Source organism: Lepidothrix coronata, unplaced genomic scaffold, assembly GCF_001604755.1.
Source record: "Lepidothrix coronata isolate B3197 unplaced genomic scaffold, Lepidothrix_coronata-1.0 Scaffold272, whole genome shotgun sequence".
Classification (NCBI taxonomy): Eukaryota; Metazoa; Chordata; class Aves; order Passeriformes; family Pipridae; genus Lepidothrix; species Lepidothrix coronata.
Genome location: NW_016690452.1, coordinates 582,981 through 602,177, shown reverse-complemented (window position 1 = coordinate 602,177; position 19,197 = coordinate 582,981). Strand labels below are relative to the sequence as shown.

At 56.3% G+C, this 19,197-nt stretch overlaps 1 protein-coding gene across 1 annotated transcript in view; it reads left to right on the top strand.

The window, feature by feature from the left end:
* The first annotated feature begins 1,040 nt into the window (after window positions 1-1,040).
* FRMD5 (FERM domain containing 5) overlaps window positions 1,041-19,197 on the top strand; it is a 74,817-nt gene continuing 56,660 nt past the window's right edge. Inside the window, exon 1 of the mRNA XM_017836199.1 lies at window positions 1,041-1,179. Coding sequence (XP_017691688.1) covers window positions 1,078-1,179 — 102 coding nt within the window. The 5' untranslated portion in view covers window positions 1,041-1,077. The remainder of the gene's footprint in view (window positions 1,180-19,197) is intronic.

Genomic DNA, 19,197 nt, shown 5'->3' with positions numbered 1-19,197 from the left:
CTGGTCACTGCTGATGCTGCCACCAGTTATTTCACTTCCCCAGAGCAGCACCAGCTGTATCCGATAACACTGATGGCTCTTAGAGTCCATTTTGTCCGAGAACCAGGGATTTAAAAGTTTCCTTCCATAGCAAATGAACGCGAAGGGAGAAGCTCATGCCCTGGAGGCTGCCTTGGCACTTGGGCTGGTGCTCAGCTCTGCTCTCAGGGCCACAGCAGCTGCTGCCCCTCCATGGCAGTACCAGCCTAGTGATGGGGTTGGGCTCCAGAGAGAGAGCTGGGCACAGCTTGGTGCTTTGGCAGTGACCTGCGGGCCTGATGGGTTGTGCCTGGTCACCTGCTGTCCTTGGAGTCACAGAGTCCCCGGTGCAGCCCCTCACCTCTCTGATCTGGGGGTCTGGGGCGTCAATACCCCCGGCCACGTGTCCGACCTGCTCGACATCGCTCACAGGGCTCAGTGTCACCACGGTGCATAAGCTGGGGGGTGCTCCCACGACCCGGGGGCTGCCCGCCGCCCTGCCCCGCTGCCCCCCGATGTGGGGGAGTCCCTCGGTGGTCGCCGGGCTGCGGGGAGCGGGCGGGAGGTGCGGAGATCTCAGCGGAGCCCCGCAGCGCCGGGTGCCCCGGTCCCCCCCGCCCCCGCCGCCCCCCCGACCGTACACGGACCCGCCCGCGGCCCCCCCCCCCCCGCCGCCCTCCGCGCCCGCGGAGCCCCCGGACCCCTCCCGCGCGGGGCTCCCGGCGGAGGCGGCGGGGCCGCGCCGCCCGTGCCGCATTGGTTTGCGGCGGAGCCCGTCACCGCCGCCGCGCCGAGATTGGCCCCCGCAGCCGGCGCCGGGCGCCCCCCGGGCCCTGCCTCCTCCCCGCCCGCCGAGCGCCGCGGCCCGGGCACCGGGCACCGGGCACGGGCACCGCGCTCCGCTCCGCCCCGCCCGCAGCGGGGGCAGGGCCGGGCCGAGCCGGGCGGGGGGCGCGCCCGCCGCACCTCCCGCACCGCCCCGCGCCGCCCCGGCAGCGGGATGTGAGCGGAGGCTCCGCCGGCAGCGCCCGCCGCCCGCGCCCGCCGCGCCCCGGGAAGATGCTGAGCAGGTGGATGAGTGGCAGCAGCAGGAACCTGGACCGCGAGTACAACTGCACCGTGCGGCTGCTGGACGACAGCGAGTACACCTGCACCATCCAGGTCAGGCTCCGCGGCACCGGCACCGCGCCCGCGCTGCCCCCGCAGCCGCCGCGCTGCCGCCCGGCCCCGGCAGACAAAAGGAGCGGAGCGGAGCGGCGGGGGCGGCCCGGTGCTGCCCCGCGCCGCCAACAAAGGCGGCCCCCCCGCTCCCGCCGCCCCCCGGCTCTCGGGAGGCGACCGGAGCCGCGGCTGCCGGCGGCGGGGAGCCCCGGGGCTGAGCCCCCCGCCCGCGGAGCCCCCGGCGCGGGGGGTGCGGGGATGGCGCGGAGAGCCGCCCGCCTGCCCCCGGCGCGGTGCCGCCCGCGGCTCCCGGAGCCGGAGCGGGGCGGGGGCAGCCGGCACGGCCGTCCCGGGGCCGGGGGAGCCGCGGCCGTGCCCCGCGGAGCCGCCGGTGCGAACCCTCCGCGGCGGGCGCGGGGGCTGCGCGCAGCGCGGGGAGGACGTGGGTGCGAAGTGAAGTACGGGGGATGCTGCGGGGCGGGGATGGACAGGGCATGCTGCGGGGCAGGCACCGACCCTCCCGGCCCCGCCGCAGCCCGGTGCCTGCTGTGCCTCCCTCGTGAGCGGCCGGCTCTGCCCTGATGCGCGCTCGGGTTTTGTAATCGTCCGGAGCGGCGGGCACGGGGCATCCGCCGCGCCCCCGTGCCGGGAGGGACCGGGAGCAGGACCAGGACGCGGGGTCGGGGCCGTCGCTCCCCTCCCGGTGTCCCCTCGCTGCCGGGGCTGCGCGGGGCATCGCTCAGCGCGCAGATGTCGTGGGATGTCGTATTGCTGAAAACTAGGGAAAGGCGCTCCCCGGCTCCGCTGGAACTAGTCCGGTACCGGGACCGCGTGACCGGGGCTTGAGACGAGCATCCCTGGTTCTGGCTGCTCCTGTGCTCCATTCCTACAATCAGCATCATCCCTGCAAGGGAGCTCACGACGAGCTGTGCGGAGCCGCACGCGCAGGGGTTGCGCTGGAGGCGGCTGGCCTCAGCCCAGTCCGGGGGCGATGGAAAATTCGGGGCAGAGTTTTGAGTAAAGGTGACTCAACACGTCAGTAGCAACAGCTCCCACCGCCCAGCTTGGGGGACCCCCAGCTCCTCCTGTCTTGTGATGCCAAGGAGGGGGGAACATCCTTCCATTTAGCGTGCTTTAGGTGATAATGCCAAAGAACGGTTGCCGAGGGTGCTGCAGGCTATGGAAGGCACCGTCATTTTGGCTTAAAGAGTCTAAAATCGATAAATAGGATGGTTTGTGCAAATACCACTGAAGAACGGTGGAAATGCTGCCGGTCCCCCCTCACCTCCCCCACCAGGGTTGTAAAGTGTGACCCAGTAAACAGCTCTAACGGCAGCCCAGTTTGTTTTGCATAAGCCAAATTAATTCATCTCTCAGAGGTTGTTTTTAATACAAATTAAATGGAAAACTAGTTTGGGAGAGAAAGTGTGGGCAGAACAGTTCAGAAAAATCTGGATTTTCTGCCCTTAAGATAATTTAACAAGGTGTCGTCATTTTGCATGTTTTTTTTTTTAAAAAAAGAGAAAACACTACTTGATCCCATATTCCAGTTGATATTTTATGGGTAGCATAGTAAACAGGGAATCCTGGTATTTAGCATGCATGACCTGAGGGATGCAGAATTTGCTCCCGCTACCCTCACAAGCAAGGTTACCCCGCTTAAATATTTGTTCTCTCTTGCTTTCACGCTGCCTTATAAGCCAAGTATTTATAGTCCATGCGAAATTAGGGAGAACAGAGCAGGAATGTGTAATGTCTCACAAGTGAGGAGCCGTCACCGCGCAGGCTGCGAGCGCTGAATGAGTTTTGAAGGTCATTCCTTCACGAGCGCAGAGATTTCGCGTCTCGCCGAGATCCACGGTGTCTCCTCACCCGGGCTGGTTCTGCGCCTCTCGCATCTAATTTATGTCTTTCTATTTTTACCGAAATCTGGAGGAACCGGCCGAAGCACGAGCCGTGGTTTTCACACGCAGTGCTGTGGCTGCCGGCGCAGGGCTGGGGAGCGGAGCTGCCGCCGGGAACTTTGCACCGTGGGGTTTTGCTGCTGTGCCCGGGTGTTCGTGCCGCTCGCCCTGGCAGCGGGGGCATGTGGATGGGCTTTGTACCCTCCCTGAAGTGTGGCCCTTCTGACGTGTCATTTGGCTTCAAGGCTGGGCAGAAGGAAGCAGCACTCAGAAGCAGAGCTGATTTTGAGAGGGTTTATTTACATTTTGGATAATGGCACTGGTTAAACCTGTCACAACATTAACCTCTGGCTGTGCTTGCTGAAGGTGTGTGAGTAGGGGTTTGGTGCTGCTGGTTAATACCTGAGCATTCTGCTTCTGTGTAAAGCCTTTTTCATTTGATTAGCCAGGGTTTACTTAGCTAATATTCCCATGTTGAACCAGCAGTTCGTTGTCTGAGCTGGGATGAATCCTTCCTCTTTTTTCCCTAATTTTTATCCCCAAACAGCCCATCCAAGCAGGTGGAAGAGGCTGGAGGGCCCATCCCTGGCTTCCCCCAGATGCTCTTTGGGGACAGATCTGCTGGGCAGAGGGATGAGGTGCAGTGGGCCAGGGCAGCTGAGTCGGCTGCTCCATGAACGGTTTTGTTGTTGGGGTTTTTTTGTGCATTCCAGCAGTTTGCTGGTTCGGGGATGATGCTGTTCCAGTGTCTGTGTCCACTGGATCCGGGGGTCAGTCCATGTCTGCGAGTGAGCAGGGCTGTGGGTCTCAGCCACTTCTGGGACTCGGGGACTCGCAGCAGCTGCCTGAACATGAAGATGTTGGGCTTACTTGACTGGGAAAAGCTGATGTTTAACAGTATTACAGGCCATGGAGGCACCTTTTAAGGCAGTAAAGGTGGTGGTTTGCAGTGTGGGGTCCATCAGGTGAGAGAAGCAGCAGTGCCCATTTCTGCTCTGTCCCTTGGTGCTGTGCCGACTGCTGGGGACCCCACTGGTGGGTGGCACTGCCCCGAGACGTGTCCCCAGGGAGCAGTGGGGCTGAAGAGAGGGGCAGCCATTCCTGAAGGGCTTTTGCACATCTCCATGGTGAGGGGCTGGCCTGGCTGTATATTTAATTTATGTTTCACCCCTCATGCTCTGTGTCTCCAAGAGGAACGCGGAGCAGTTCGCCGGAGAGGCTCCTCACAGCACCCTCAGACAAAACAGGCTCTGAAACCCCAAGCCATGCCCTTGTGCTGTGGTTTGCTCTGAGTGAGCTGCTTGTCTGAGGAAATGTTTTAAATTCTTCACTGTGGTGTCAGTGGTGGCATAAGAGGCTCAAAATAATTAATGATTTGCCACTGCTCGATGCATCAAACATTTTCCTGAAAAGACAGTGGTGTTTTGTTTCAAACCCCAGTAGTGCTACAGGAACCTGGAGATGTGAGAAAATAAAGGTACGGTTTCTTAGATGCAGAATGTAAGAACTTTCTTGTGTGAGATTGGGAAGAAATGAAAACGAGCTCCTGGCTGTGCTCTGAGACAAACCCCCTGTTTCCCACATGGAGCACAAAGTTCTTCAGGAGCCCTGACAGGATCATTAATATCAGGCAGCAGCACGAAGGGGAACCTGGGGGTTTGCGGCACTGGCTCCGGTGAAGGTTATTTGTTCATTATCTTTTTATCTTCTGAGAGTTTCCAATTGCTTTTCCCGGGAAGTAGGTTAGGAGACCGCTGCTTCTGCAGGGGCGGCTGCGCTCTGCAGCCCCAGCACAGGTGATGTGTGCTGTGAGCTCCCTGCTCCCCACAGCGCCACAAACCAGCGGCTCCGTGCTGAGCTGTGCTGTCTGTCTGTCCCAGAGCCTCCCCTTCTCTCCAGGGCCGGAGCCCGGCTGCGGGGACAGGGACCGGGGCCAGACCTGTTGTCAGAAATGGGGTGTGGGTCCCAGCTGTGGGTCCCAGCTGTGGGTCTGCCTGAGGATTGGGCGCTCTGACCATCCCCTGCTCTCGTGGGCTGGCACTGGGAGAGTCTGGCAGAGCCCCAGGGCAGCACCAGCACACCCTGGCAGTGGGGAGAGCCCCTCACGAGGCTCTGGGGCTGCAGTGGGTGCAGGGTCACTCCCTCACGAGGCTCTGGGGCTGCAGTGGGTGCAGGGTCACCCCCTCACGAGGCTCTGGGGCTGCAGTGGGTGCAGGGTCACCCCCTCACGAGGCTCTGGGGCTGCAGTGGGTGCAGGGTCACCCCCTCACGAGGCTCTGGGGCTGCAGTGGGTGCAGGGTCACCCCGTCCCAGCCCGCGGGTCCCAGGGGTGCTGATGGCGTTACCGCAGCTTTGCTGTCGACTATTGAAAGTTGTGGGTTTATTTATAGCTTTGGACATGTCTTTGCAGCAGAAAGCCATCGCTCTGGCTCAGCTGTGTCTCTGTGAGCTGTGCTGGCAGGGCAGCTCCTTCGCTCCCGGCTCCAGCATTTCCGTACGCGCGGTTGGTGGGCTTGGACAGAAACTGCCTGAAATGCACAATAAGTTTGAAGGCAAAATAGCAGCCAAAGCAGAGCACTTAATCTTCTTTTCCTCCTAAATTTATGTCTACGTATATAATTTTAAATGCAAAGGATAGAGAAGGCAGCTAAGGAAAACATCCACTGAAAACCGGGGCCATAATCAGTCACATTTCAATGGGAGGCAAAACCCTAAGTTGTTTTGGAAACCTCTGGAAAATACTTCTAGTGCTGCTCTTTCTTCACCAGCCAAAATGTCTGTTTTCTGTTCACTTTTCATACCTGTTTTACAGCATTACCTGCTGTGAACCCGCCGGCTATTCCCCCCTCAGGAGCCAATTTCCTGACAGAACTACTTTGCTTATCAGTTTCCTGTGGAAGATGCTGAAGACAAATATAGATACAACTGTAGAGACAGATACAGACAGAGATATCCACACAGCAGTGCACACACACACAGTGATGCCGTTGTAGACAGACATGTACAACAGCACCATGAAAGAGGGAATTTGCTCCTTCTGTCATGTAAGAATTAGGTAATGCACAGCATGAGGCTTTTTTAGAGGTGTCTGGGGAATACTGAAAGTGCCGTGAGCAGCCCACTTATTTTTAATTTTTGAGTCACTCTCTGGGAGCCCCGAGGGATCATGGGCATGGGGATGACATCAGTGGGCACGTGCCGGCAATGCCAGGACTCACATGATGCTTCAGTTTGCCCCATACAGGACCAGGGGCACCAAAAGATCCCTCTCTGACCTGGCACATCTGTTTTGTCACTGAAACCTCACAGCTGGTTTCTCCTGGGAGCCGTGTACGAAGTGGGCAAGGGCTGTGTGGGGAGCAAGACCCTCCCTGAGGTGCCATCAGTGGTGGTGGGCAGGGTCCTGCTGGAGATGCCCTCAGCCTGTGGAAGCTCCTACACAGCTCGGGCAGGAGTGGGTGTCCTCTCTGGGCTGTGTGGCATCGTAGAATCATGGAATGGTTTGGGTTGGAAGGGACCTCAAAGTACATCCAGTTCCACCCCCTGCCATGGGCAGGGACACCTCCTGCTCTGCCAGGTTGCTCCAAGCCCGTCCAACATGGCCTTGGACACTTCCAGGGATCCAGAGGCAGCTGTAGGTTTTCAGGGTAACCTGTGCCAGTGTTTTACCACCGTATAGTAAAAAACTTCCTTATATCTGATCTAAACTGACCTTCCTCCAGTTTCAAACCTTTTCCCCTTGTCCTGCTACAACATCTCCCTACTGTGTGCCAAGGGTTCCTGAGCATGGGTTGGGACACTGGGAATGGGCTCTGCCTGCGGAGCGTTGGGTGAATTTGGGTGTTGGTGGAAAGAGTGGTCCCTGTTGGCTGGGGGGCAGCTCCTTGACAGCCCTATGGCCCTACATGCTTAAGGGTGGCCTGTGCTTATTTTTGTCTTATGCCCTGAGAGGAGGGAATTTGGCAGTGGGAAAAACCAAACTCTGTGGGATCCTCAGCACCTCAACCTGCCGGGGGCTTGTGGGACTGTCCCGTACCCCCGGTGAGCACGGTTTGTGTGGGACTGATGGGAATCCTGACCCGACACCCGGAGCAGAGCACACATGTGAGCAGAGCACACATGTGCTCCCAGGGAAACAGGGCTGGGCGGCTGTGGCTCCGAGCAAACCCTATGGAATCACCGCCCTCCCCCTTCCAGAGACAGAGGCAGAGTGACACTGCTGTCACCTGTGAGAAAGGACATGTGTTACTGGGGAAGGCTGGGAACAAGCAGGGTTTGCCACGAGAGAAGTGCTGTGGTTATTTGGCCTGTTGAGAACAGGGGTCAGGTCCTGGGCTGTGGCAGAGCTCTGAACGCTGCCTTTGCCATCGGCCACTTGTTTGTGGTCAGAAAACCCAATTATTGTTTGCTTACAGTAAGCTTTGGAGTTGCTTCTGCAAATAAGAAGGTTTCAGGTAAAATTCCTTTCTTTGAAATGTTTCCAGGGTAAATTATCCCAGCGGTGAGGGAACAATTTCCTATTGATTATCTGGAATTGCTGCAAGGCCGACGTGTCCATAGCAAGTGTCTGCACAGACTGTGGCTCTCAAGGCACAAAGGGGATGGGAGCAGGTTCTGATGGGTGCAGTGACACTGTGGGTAACGTGTGTGTGAACATGGGCTGGAGTACGTCATGCCAGGGCTAGGAGGGTGATTGGAAAGGATCATTAAATCATAGAATCATGGAATGGTTTGGGTTGGAAGGACCTTAAAGCTCATCTTGTTCCACCCCCTGCCATGGGCAGGGACACTTTCTAGTTGACCAGGTTGCTCAAAGGATGGGGCTAAATCCCCTCCTCTGGCAGAATTTGCATTTGCTTATTTTTGGTTGTTCCTCCCAACCTATTAGAAGGTTCAGAACTTAGGAAACTATATCCGAATTTGTGGATTTTCCCCTTGTATCTCTCCCGGCATTAAAGCCACTGTGTGACTTCATTACTCTCTAAAATCTACTCAAATTTTTTGTGGCACCCTCACCATGCCAAGAGATGTTTTCCTCATGCCCCAGCCAATGCCAGCAGAGCTCTGCCAGCTGCTGTCTGAGCCCAGGAGAAAGGCAAACCCTCCATCCTCTGTCCCCACAGGAAGGAATCCACACTTGAAACATTTTTGGAGCTGCCACATAAGCACAACTCCACCTTAACCAGGACAGGTTCTGTGCCCGGGGAGCTGCTGGGAGGATGGAGCAGCAGGAGCCCCGTGGCTGCCAGAGCTTTTTTGCTTGGTGAGGAAGAGGAGCGTGAAGGGCAGCAGGGCAGGGCACGCGAGCTGGCTCCGAGTGGGAACATGTTCAGTGGGACTCACAGACATGAAAGCTTTTTGTTGTTGTGCTGGGATGAGTGGTTGGAATGGCAGAGAGAAGGTCCCCAGTGCTGCGTGTCACCGCCAGCTCTCTGAGCTGTGCTCCTGGCAGTGTGTGAAACACTGATGCTTCTAGAGAGTAAAAATAAAAAACTAGAATGAAATGAAATGTCCTGAAATGTGTTGCCCCAGCAGGATGTTTGCCTGTGTGGTTTGTGTCGGGGTCCCAGAGGTGCTGGTGCAAAAGCACAGTGAGGGGCACTGGCAGGAGATGCACTGGCTCTTTGGAGATCAGCTCCTTCCTCTCCAGAAAAGAAAGCCTTTGGAAGTGTGTTTCCTTCCAGAGGGCAGGGTTAGATGGGATATTGGGAAGAAATCCTTGGCTGTGAGGGTGGTGAGGCCACAGATTGCCCAGTGAAGCTGTGGCTGCCCCATCCCTGGAAGTGTCCAAGGCCAGGCTGGACGGGGCTTGGAGCAACCTGGGCTAGTGGAAGATGTCCCTGCCCATGGCAGGGGGTGGGATGGGATGTGCTTTAAGATCCCTTCCAACCCAAACCGTTCTGAGAATCAATAATTCTATCTTCAAAAAATGCCTGCTTCTGAGAGTCTGAGGTTTTTCCAGGAAGGGCCAGGGCAGGGGGCAGGTGTGTCAATGTGCTTCAGGTGCTGGCAGAGAAAAGCTCTTCTTTTTTTCTAAGCAAAACCAGGATTTCTCTAACTGCAGAGGGTGATCCAGTGGGATCCCAGGGAGCAGCTGGGTGCTTTGTTCCTCCTGTGTTATTGTTTTAAAGCTGCAGGCCCTGCTCTGCCCTTGATTACACTTTGGCAATTCCTGTCCGAGCACATCCCCTTCACCGGTGCCGTTGTCTCCGTCCGCAGGAGCGACTTGGCAGCTGAAATTTCGTGAGGAATTCAGTTAATTCTGCACACACAGAACGCAAGATGCTGTCGTGTTTCCTCTGGCTTGTTATGTGTGAGGGCCACGGGGGTAAAATCCAGGAAAATCTGATTTTCCTCAGCGAAGTCAGCGGCTGTCGCTGCAGATCCCGTCAGAGCCACGCTCCCACCACGGCGGGGCTGCCTTTATGTAACCACTGGGGAGGGCAGAGCTGTGCTTCAAGCCACAGGATCAACTGTGCTTCCACTAGTGATGATCCCAGTTCTCTTTATGGAAACCAGGGGGTGTTCATTTTCCCAAATTGTCCAGTCTCTGGTCCTGGCCGGGAAGGTTGATGCAAGTGGAAACTGCTCCTCTGTGGATGAGGGAACAGACTGAAAACCTGCCTGGTTCTGTAGGATGTACTTTGTGCTGGGGAAATGGAAGGGTTGGGAATTCCCTCCTGGAGAGGCACGGGCACTGCAGGGCTCGGAGCCATGGGCTGGCTCTGATTTTGTCACAACAATTTGAAGACTTTCTTTGGCTGTTTGGGCCGGGAGCCTCCGGACAGTTGCGGTCCTGCGGGAGCCGAGTGAACTCTGAGTCCCATTTTCCTTCCCTGGGAGAGCCAGTTCTCTGCACTGAGCAGCTCATTGGAAATTCAAGGTTCACATGTATTTTAATCTTTCCTATCTAGCAGTAAAGAACACCAGCCCTGGACTCCTGAGCAGGGATAAAGCCTGCGGATGGCTCGGGATGCTGCAGGAGGAGTGAATCAAGGGGGTCAGTCCCTGCCAGGTACCTGCCTCTCACCAGACAGACAAGGTGCTTTTTTGAATGACAATTAACAGCAGCTTCCATGGGCAGTGAGGCCTCAGCTCATTAATATGGGACGTCAGGATGTGATCAGTGCTGCAGCCGGAAATAGAATATTTTGGCTGCATAATGTCTGTTACTGAAGACTTTAATTATAGTGGCATATCTGTCATATTGATGAGGGGCTTCTATTTTTCAGAGGGTTTGTAGTGGCTTTTTCAGATCGTGTTGGCTTTTACCCTGGCACACAGGATGGGATCCCGAGGGAAATGTCCATCCAGCTGCCATCCAGCTGGGTTTTCTTCTTTAATAAAAAAAGACAAAAATTGAGTCAGCCATTCTGGAGCTGGAGAGAGGCTTTAGGAATATATAGATCAGGCAGTTTGTAGGAACTGCAACAACCCCTTATACATTTAGCTCATGGAATGGACAGTATATTGGGACCAAGGAAAAAAGATGGAATCCAATAGAGTTATGTTTGAAAAACAGATAATAAACGTGCTGAGCAGGTATTTTTCATGAATCAATTTAGTTCTCATTAGGCTTGCACTATATAGTTTGCTGACTAATATTTCTGGCTTGCAAGTAAGAACGGCTCTCCAAAGGAAATATGGAATGAGAACAGAGTGTTTTTGGGACCTGAAAACCTGGAGCTCCTGGGGCCATTGGAAAAGAAGAGATGTGAGGGCAACAGAAACACAGGAGCAGAGGGGAGGGCTGGGGTTGGAGTGACAGTGGGGCAGGGACAGGGCAATGGAGGTGTGATGGAGGGAGTGTCCCTCACTGTGCCAGTCCATCCTCCATCTGTACAGGGATTCTGTGACCCCTGTGCCACAGGGACTGCATCTGAATCAAGCCTCAGCTCATCCAAGATAACTCTCCTGGACTGAGGAGGTCCCACCAAAATTTCAGCATTCCTGGGCTCTTCCTCAATATTAAGGTTCTTCTTCTCATCCTGAATCTTCTCATCCCGGACTTGCCCCCCTTCTGACCCTTGTCAATGCTGTCCTTCCTTTCTCCCTCACAGCATTTATTCCCTGAGTGTTCACAGATTGGCATCATTCCCATTTGCAGGCTGATATAAACCCCCAAACCTGGAGGGAATGATTCCCCAGCCTGTCACCACTTTTTGGGAATGACTCCTTGAGCCCACCGATGGGGCTGTAACTACCTGTGACTTCTGCTTGGTGACAGATTTCTTCATCTGAGTTTTGGGACGAAGCCGAGGGTCCTCGGGGCCGTTTGGGGGGTTAGGGGAGCTGGCAGCTGCCTCTGCCCTGCTGTGCTTCCAGGCAGGAGCAGGAGCTTGCACATCCCCTGCGTGGTGCTCTGGTCCTCGCTGGGTACTGTGTCCCTCAGCCTGACACCCGGGGCTTGTTCTGGGCATGAATAAGGTGCTAATACCAAATTAATCCAATGTAGTGAGCCATAAATAATGCTGACAGGGACTCTTCCCTGCCCTGTGGGATGCTTCCCACTGCCAGCAGTAACACATGGGCCCCTGGGCAAAGTCCTCTGGAACTAAATAAATCCACAAGTAACGCTGGGAGGAGAGCGATGGGGCTGAGGCTTTCCCAGTGCCAGCGAGCGAGAGCGATCCTGTTTCCAGAGGGCTTTGTAATTAGCACGTGAAATTTTGTTCCAGGATGTCACTGAGTGTAATGGGGAGCGATGGCTGAGGCGTTTTCGGCTGATTGGGTTCGGAGGTTCCGTGGGCGGTGTGTAATTCCCAGCCCTGCCGGGCTCCTCCCGAGACACGTGTTTTTGGGACACGGTTAATCCCGTGTTTTTGGGACACGGTTAATCTCCGTGCCCATGGGCTGGTGCTGATGGGCCCTGTCACTCCTGCCCATGTCCTGGGGCTGCTGGGGGGACACCACAGAGGGGCAGCTTCCCCAGGCACGGAGGAGCTGATCCTGAGCTGGAATGATGGGCTGTTCTTTGAACCAGTCCTCTTAACACGAGACTTTCCATTCCCTCTCTTTGTTTGCCTGTGTGTTCCTCACCCCTGTGGGGAAGTGCCACCTCCAGCGGGCACGGCCGGGGCTGGGCAGTGGCTCGGGGGTCGTGGTGCCTGCAGGACACACGGGAGGGTCGGGAGGTGGGCTGAGCTGGGTGTTGTTTTCCACCCCGTGCAGTCTCCACAAGATGTGGAGAAGAGTAAAAAGCCACCCGGGATGGCTCCAGCATTGGTTTCTGCTTGGGATTTGGGGCCATAAATCATCCTGGAAGGAGTGACTGTGTGCTGACCCCTGCACACACTGCCTGCCTGGCTCAGCTCGCTTTGTTCCACGGATTTCTATGGAGAGAGAAGAAAAGTCAATGTTGGGTGCAGCTGGAAGGGCTGGGATTGCCATGGGAACAGAGGAACAGGGCTGATGGCAGGCAGGGGACACTGCCACCACCCAGGAGATGCCCTTGTGCCCACTGCCCTGCTGCTGCATCAGAGACATCAGATGGAGCTTCACATCCAGCCCCTGGAAGTGATAACAAGGAGCCATAACCCTCTGGTGTCAGTCCAGATCCAGCTTTGTCCCAACCATGGGGCTCTGGGGACTCCTCCAAGGGCTCTCCAGGTCAGTGCCACCGAGGCAGTTTAGAGCTGTGTGTTTATTTATTCCAAAAGTAAGCACCAAGGGGGTTATTTATTTATGTACTGTCAGGTTTGCTTTTGCCTGTTTCGTTTGTTATTGTAACACAAGCTGGATCCTTCTCCACGTGTCTAAAGGAGGCTGGAGCTCCTCTGCAATGGAGACAGGCTGGGAGAGACCTCAGAGCCCCTGCCAGTGCTTAAAGGGGCTCCAAGAGAGCTTGGACAAGAGTCTGGACTGACAGGACAAGGGCAAATGACTTCCCACTGCCAGAGGGCAGGGTTAGGTGGGATAGTAGGAAGGAAGGGTAGGGAGGCCCTGGCACAGGTTGCCCAGAGAAGCTGTGGCTGCCCCATCCCTGGGAGTGTCCAAGGCCAGGTTGGACGGGGCTTGGAGCAACCTGGGCTGGTGGAAGGTGTCCCTGCTCATGCCAGGGGTGGGATGGGATGAGATTTCAGGTTCTTCCCAACCCAAACCACTCCATGATTCCATGATCTGTAGCAGCTTCCTGGGCAGACTGGTGCTGGTCCAGACCGTGCTGGTGGTGTTGGTGTGTCGGTGTTGCTGAAGGAGCATTCCCATTCCTGCTGTTTTCTCAGTGTCCAGGCAAAGGAAATACGGGGCTGTTTGGCTGCCACACTCTTCCAAGTGAGCAGCCTGGCATGAAACAGCCCTCACACAGGGCACGGGGAGGGGCAGTGCTCTGGAACGTTTCTTATAGGTGTGCTGGGGAAGAAACATCCTCTGATAAACTACAGAAGCCAGAAGGGACTCTTCTGAATGCACTCGATTCTTGTGTAAGTGCTGCAATTATCCTGGTCTTTGTTTGGAGTGTCAGTGAGCACGGGATATGCTGCTCTGGCCTTTGGCATCCCTGGCTCAGGGAAGGGCCGAGGGGCAGTGGAGCTTGGTACAACGTTAGAGCAGATTCACTCAAGCCCTTCAAATATTTATGGCCTTGCAATCCATACACATTTTAAGTGTATTTGACATCCTCCTACGCTGCTCTTGCTTATGGAGAGACTGGAGAGCGTCTGCCCAGCTGTGGGGGTGGCTGCAGGTGGCTGTGGGTCCTGGGGGTGCTTTGTAGCTGAGATTTAGGAAGGATCCATCAATTCTGTTCCTAGAGAGCTCCTCAGTGTGAAGAGGGGCTTTGCACAGCACTCAGAGGTGGCTGATGGCTCGTGCAGCCGGTGGATTGCGATGCAGGATATTGGGATGCAGGATATTGGGATGCAGGATACCTGTGGGTGCTGGCTGGGCAGGGAGGGTTTGGCTGTGGGAACCATCTGCTCCTTGCCCACCCAGCCACCCCTGCACTGCCCCAGATCACCATCACCCCGGGGAGGGGAGGCAGCCCCAGGAGGTTTCTCCCAGGGACTCAAAGTTACCCCGGCGGTTGCTGCGTTCCCGAAGCACCTTCCCCTGCCCAGGGGTGCCAGAGAACCTGCCCAGGGGTGCCAGAGGACCTGCCCAGGGGTGCCAGAGGACCTGCCACTGCTGGCACAGCCCAGCAGCCGGGCTAGGGGGTCTCTCAACACAGCCAGGGACATTTTGGGTTCCTCTGAAGGTATTGAAATCCAACTAAATGGGGATGGCTCATCCCTTTGGCTGGGTGATTTGTCTGCACAGCTGCATGGCAGCACTCCTCCCTCCCTCCCTCCCTCCATCCTCCAGGATATTCAATGGGATCTCATCAGACACTGGGGAAAATCCCAGAGCCCTGGGCAGCATCTTTGGGATATTGGGTGTTTTGAGCATCCAGCCAAGCATCTCCCTTTTCCTGGTCAGTGGCTGTTCCCGGGGTCCTGCTCCATCCTCAGCCCCCTGGACACGGGGCTCTTTGTGTTGTGGGGGCTGCCAGGAAGGCAGAACTAGACCATTTCCCTCCCCAGGTCCTGAGGACAACCACGATCTCTGCAAATATCCCTGTGGGAGACAGGATTGCTCCAATGGAATAGGTGACTCAGCCCTGGAAGGGATGTGTGACACTGAGCCAGGGTGGCCTTGGGACCGTGGCGGGGTCACTGTGACCTCTCCACGCATGAAGACAAGGCAGAGGAGCCAGAGGCAGAGCTGTAGATCCCTGAGACCCCCAGTCCAGGCAGTCCACCAGCTGGAACTGGGGCAGGATGCACGGGAGGACCACTGGCAGTGGTGGACCTGGCACCAGCCCCACCTGCTCGGAAGGGACAGGAACTTCTTTTCTAGCCAAAAAAAAGAGTCAGTTTGAACAAGGCCGTTGCCTTCCTGCTGGAGGGATAATTCTTGTCAATCTGCCACTTTTTACTGTGATGTGCTAAAAATAGAGCACGATTTCCAGGCAGCAGTCACACATCCTGTGGTCGTAATGAGCTCTTAAGGTAATTACCTTTGGTGGGAAAGAGCTGGAGACAGGGTGTGTGCAGCTGACACAGGGAGGGTTTGCAAGAAACGAGTCTGTGCTCCTGTTAAAGGGCAGCATCCCACAGCAGGGGAGTGAGGGGGCCAAGGAGAGATGGAGAGGGGATTGGGACCAGGGCCTGGAGTGCCAGGACAAGGGGGAATGGCTTCCCACTGCCAGAGGGCAGGGTTAGATGGGATAGTGGGAAGAAATTCTTCCCTGTGAGGGTTGGCAGGCCCTGGCACAGGTTTCCCAGAGAGGCTGTGGCTGCCCCTGGATCCCGGGAAGTGTCCAAGGCCAGGCTGGACAGGGCTTGGAGCCACCTGGGCTGGTGGAAGATGTCCCTGCCAGTGGCAAAGGGTGGAATGAGATGAGCTTTGGAGTCCCTTCCAATGCAAACCATCCTGGGATTCTCTGACAGGCGAATGTCATCCTGGGAGGTGGCAGCCATCAGCTGTCCACACAGACATCTGCTTCCTTCCCATGTATAAACTAGTCATAGAATCACGGAATCTTGGAATGGTTTGTACTGGAAGGGACCTTAAAGCCCATCCAGTGCCACCCCCTGCCATGGGCAGGGACACCTTCCACCAGCCCAGGTGGCTCCAAGCCCCGTCCAACCTGGCCTTGGACACTTCCAGGGATCCAGGGGCAGCCACAGCTTCTCTGGGCAACCTGTGCCAGGGCCTCCCCACCCTCACAGGGAACAATTTGTAATAAAAGAATATTTTAATCTATTTAATTTCTTCAAAGCCATATTTTAAAGTGCTGCTCCGTAGCTGGGGGTTATCTTAACAGGAATTCTGATCTAGACTGAGAAAGTGCAATGTGCCACCCCCTGTCAAGCTTTGCCCTCCCAGAGGTTCTCCTGAAAGCCACCACTGCCCTGGGCATCCTCTGTCCCTGCCAGCTCCTGGTGCCAGGGGGCTGCCAGGGTGGGCAGGTAGGGATCAGACCCACCTTTTCCCGCTGAGGCTTTGGTTTCCTCGGGTCAATAAATAATCTCTTGGAGCCCTGCGTTGCCTCCCAGCTCTGTAAATCAATTTACCGTGTTGCAGAGTATCCAGTGCTTGCATGAAATAGGTAAATTACATCTCCTGCTGTTCCATCTTCGTAACGAATTCGATACCATCTTAAGAATATAAACCACTGAGAGCATTTTTGTCTGACTCAATTTGCCTTTGTGTGGCAGAGGGGCTGATCTCTCCCTGCAATGCCTTTCCCCAGCCTGTGTAATCCTGAGGCTTTTCTTTATCACCGTCTCCGGTGTTTCTCCACAATTACAGCCAGACTGATGTACCTGCACTCCCTTCCCACACTCTGGGATGTGGCCTCCCCAGCCTGGGGTCCTGCAGCCCCCCCAGGTGTGCACAGTGTGACAAGGGGAGCAGCTTGTCCAGCCATCACTCCTGCTCTATGGGGGCAGCATTCCCGCAGCATTCCCGCAGCATTCCGGCTTTTTCCAAGCGTGGCTTTAGCCAGTGAGGTGCTCGTATTAACCCACTCCACCCCTGCTCCCATGGGTGGTTGTGGGTTCAAGATTCCTATTATTCATCAGAGAATCTAAAGAGGAGGGGGATTTCCCCTGTGCCACGGGCACCTCCTGCACTGCTCACCTTCGGGCTCGTGCCAGCGGTGGGATTGCCCATCCCGGGATATTGGCCTCGGGGAGGATTTTGCAGAACCTTCCTTAACATAAAATTCCGTATCAGGGATCGGGGTGAACAGCCCCCTTGCAGTCAGTGTTCCCTGGGAAGGGGTTGCCAGGGAGGATGGAGTCGGGCAGGAGGGTGGAGTGTGAGTTGTCTGGTGCTGGTGGTGCAGCTCTGAGGACAAAGCTGGGCTTATGTGACCCCTGCAGAAGGGCAGGACCCAGCCCTGCCCAGCCCACCTCTGCAGTGGGTCTGCTGGGGTCGGCAGAGTGATGGGAGCTGTGGGATGGACAGACAGACACACTGAGGAGCAGAGCATCACTGCTGGGAGCTGTGGGATGGACAGACAGACACACTGAGGAGCAGGGCCATGGTGGTGGGAGCTGTGGGATGGACAGACAGACACACTGAGGAGCAGAGCCATGGTGGTGGGAGCTGTGGGATGGACAGACAGACACACTGAGGAGCAGGGCCATGGTGGTGGGAGCTGTGGGATGGACAGACAGACACACTGAGGAGCAGGGCCGTGGTGACAGGCAGAGTTTAATGCGATCCTGTGGCCAGAGCCTGGGACAGGGTGGGATGCCTTTGCCCATCTCCATCTGTGGGTGTCACCCAGCCTGACCCCAGCCTGGGGGCTCTGCTGCCCTGGGGCTGGCAGGGCAGGACCCAGACCTGCAGTGGGAGCTCGAGGTGCTGTCCTGAAGCTGCTGCAGCCACCGAGCGGGGTGTGAATCTCTGGTTGTGAGAAAAACAGTGCCTTCATGCAATTAAAGCCTCTCCTGTGCAATATAAATATCATCACTGTAATAAAAGCAGAGGGGTCTGGTGCTGGCAGATAACAACTGCAGCAGGGGAGCAGCATGAGAGAGCTGTAAGTGGGGGATGCTCGTGGTCCTCACTGTTCAGGGGATGTGGCAGTGGCTGTGCATGTTTTGAGTGTGGGGTCACAGGCCAGGACATCAAATTTTTATCTTTTAATTGGTTGATACCGTATTCCACCAGCTTGGCTGGTGTGGGATTTCCCTGTAATTAATACTAATGAACATATCTGTTGGAGAGGGCACTGGAAAGCTGTTCAGACAGTGCTGTTTTCTCCCTTAATTACCATTTTGGTTTAAACCAGACCCCAAAAACACAACCTGCCTGTAGCTGAGGTGTGGAAGGGCTCTGGGCCAGGGGTGATGGTGATACCACAGGGCCCAGTGTCCCTGTGTGGAGCTGAATTTGGGGGAACTGTTGGGGAATGGCCTCCTGCCTCCCTGGGGGAGCATCTCTGCTGTCAGTGGGGCAGAGCAGAGCCCACCACCCGTCACCCCAGAGCTCACTCGGGCTGTTGGCACTGCCCCACAGCCTTGCACTGCCCAGAGCAGGAAATGACAACCAGGAGCTGCTCCAGAGGTGATTCCTCTTTTCCTTCCCACCTTATCTCAAGTGCCTTTCTGCTGGGTTGCCTGACACGGAGTCCCAGGCATTTTGCTCCAGGATTTGGTGTCCTGAGCACTGCTGGGACCAGGGAGATCCAGGAGCTGTGGGTGCTCTGCCCCAAAGCTGGGCTGGTGCCTGAACCCTGCTGTGCTGCTGGTGCTCCCCAGGAAGGCCGATCCTCGAGCTCCTCTGTGCCCCAGGCTCACCAGTGCCTCGGGGTCTGCACCAGCCCCCTCTGTGAGGGCCTCAGAGTGATGCCCTGCTCCTTGGGGTGATGCTGTGGTCCTCAGGGTGATGCTCCCTTTGGTTGGCATTTGCAGTCTCCGTGGGCACCAAGGGATGCTGCCAAGGATGTGGTTTGTCCGTGACTGAGCAGTGGTGCCCCTGGGCACAGTGTAAGGTCTGCTTTGGTACCCATCTAAAATCTGGGGGTGTTTCTGAAGGTGGCTGAGGTATGTGCATTGTCAGAGGCTTGAATTCAACCTCCAACAGCCCAGAGCCTTTATTTCCTGGGCTGAACTGCAGCAGCTCTGAGTGGTAGACAGGGAGCAGTGGATCCCGGAGATAGGGAGCAGTTTGGGATTGTTTCTGTATCAAGTCTGATATAGCACCCTGCTGACAGAGAAAGGTGCTGCCTGGACTGCCAGGGGAGATCCCAGTTCCAACTGCCAGGCAGAGCTTGCTTTTCCCTCTCCATTCCCTCTGCATATTCCAGACACACGATCCACACTGACCCTGCAGCCACCTTAATTTCTGAGTGGCTCAGAATGACAGGACTGCACTCCTCTGCCATTTATCCATCTATTTGTGTGGTGGAGGGACCTAATGGAGCGAGTAAGGCCCAGGCTGGCAGCGCTGCAGGGCCACAGCCCAGCGCTGTGCCTGGGAAAGCTCTGCATTCCAGCATCTGCAGGCACCGGGGGGGCTGGATGGAGGGAGGGATGGATGGAGGGATGGATGGAGGGATGGATGGATGGAGGGAGGGATGGATGGAGGGATGGATGGAGGGATGGATGGATGGAGGGAG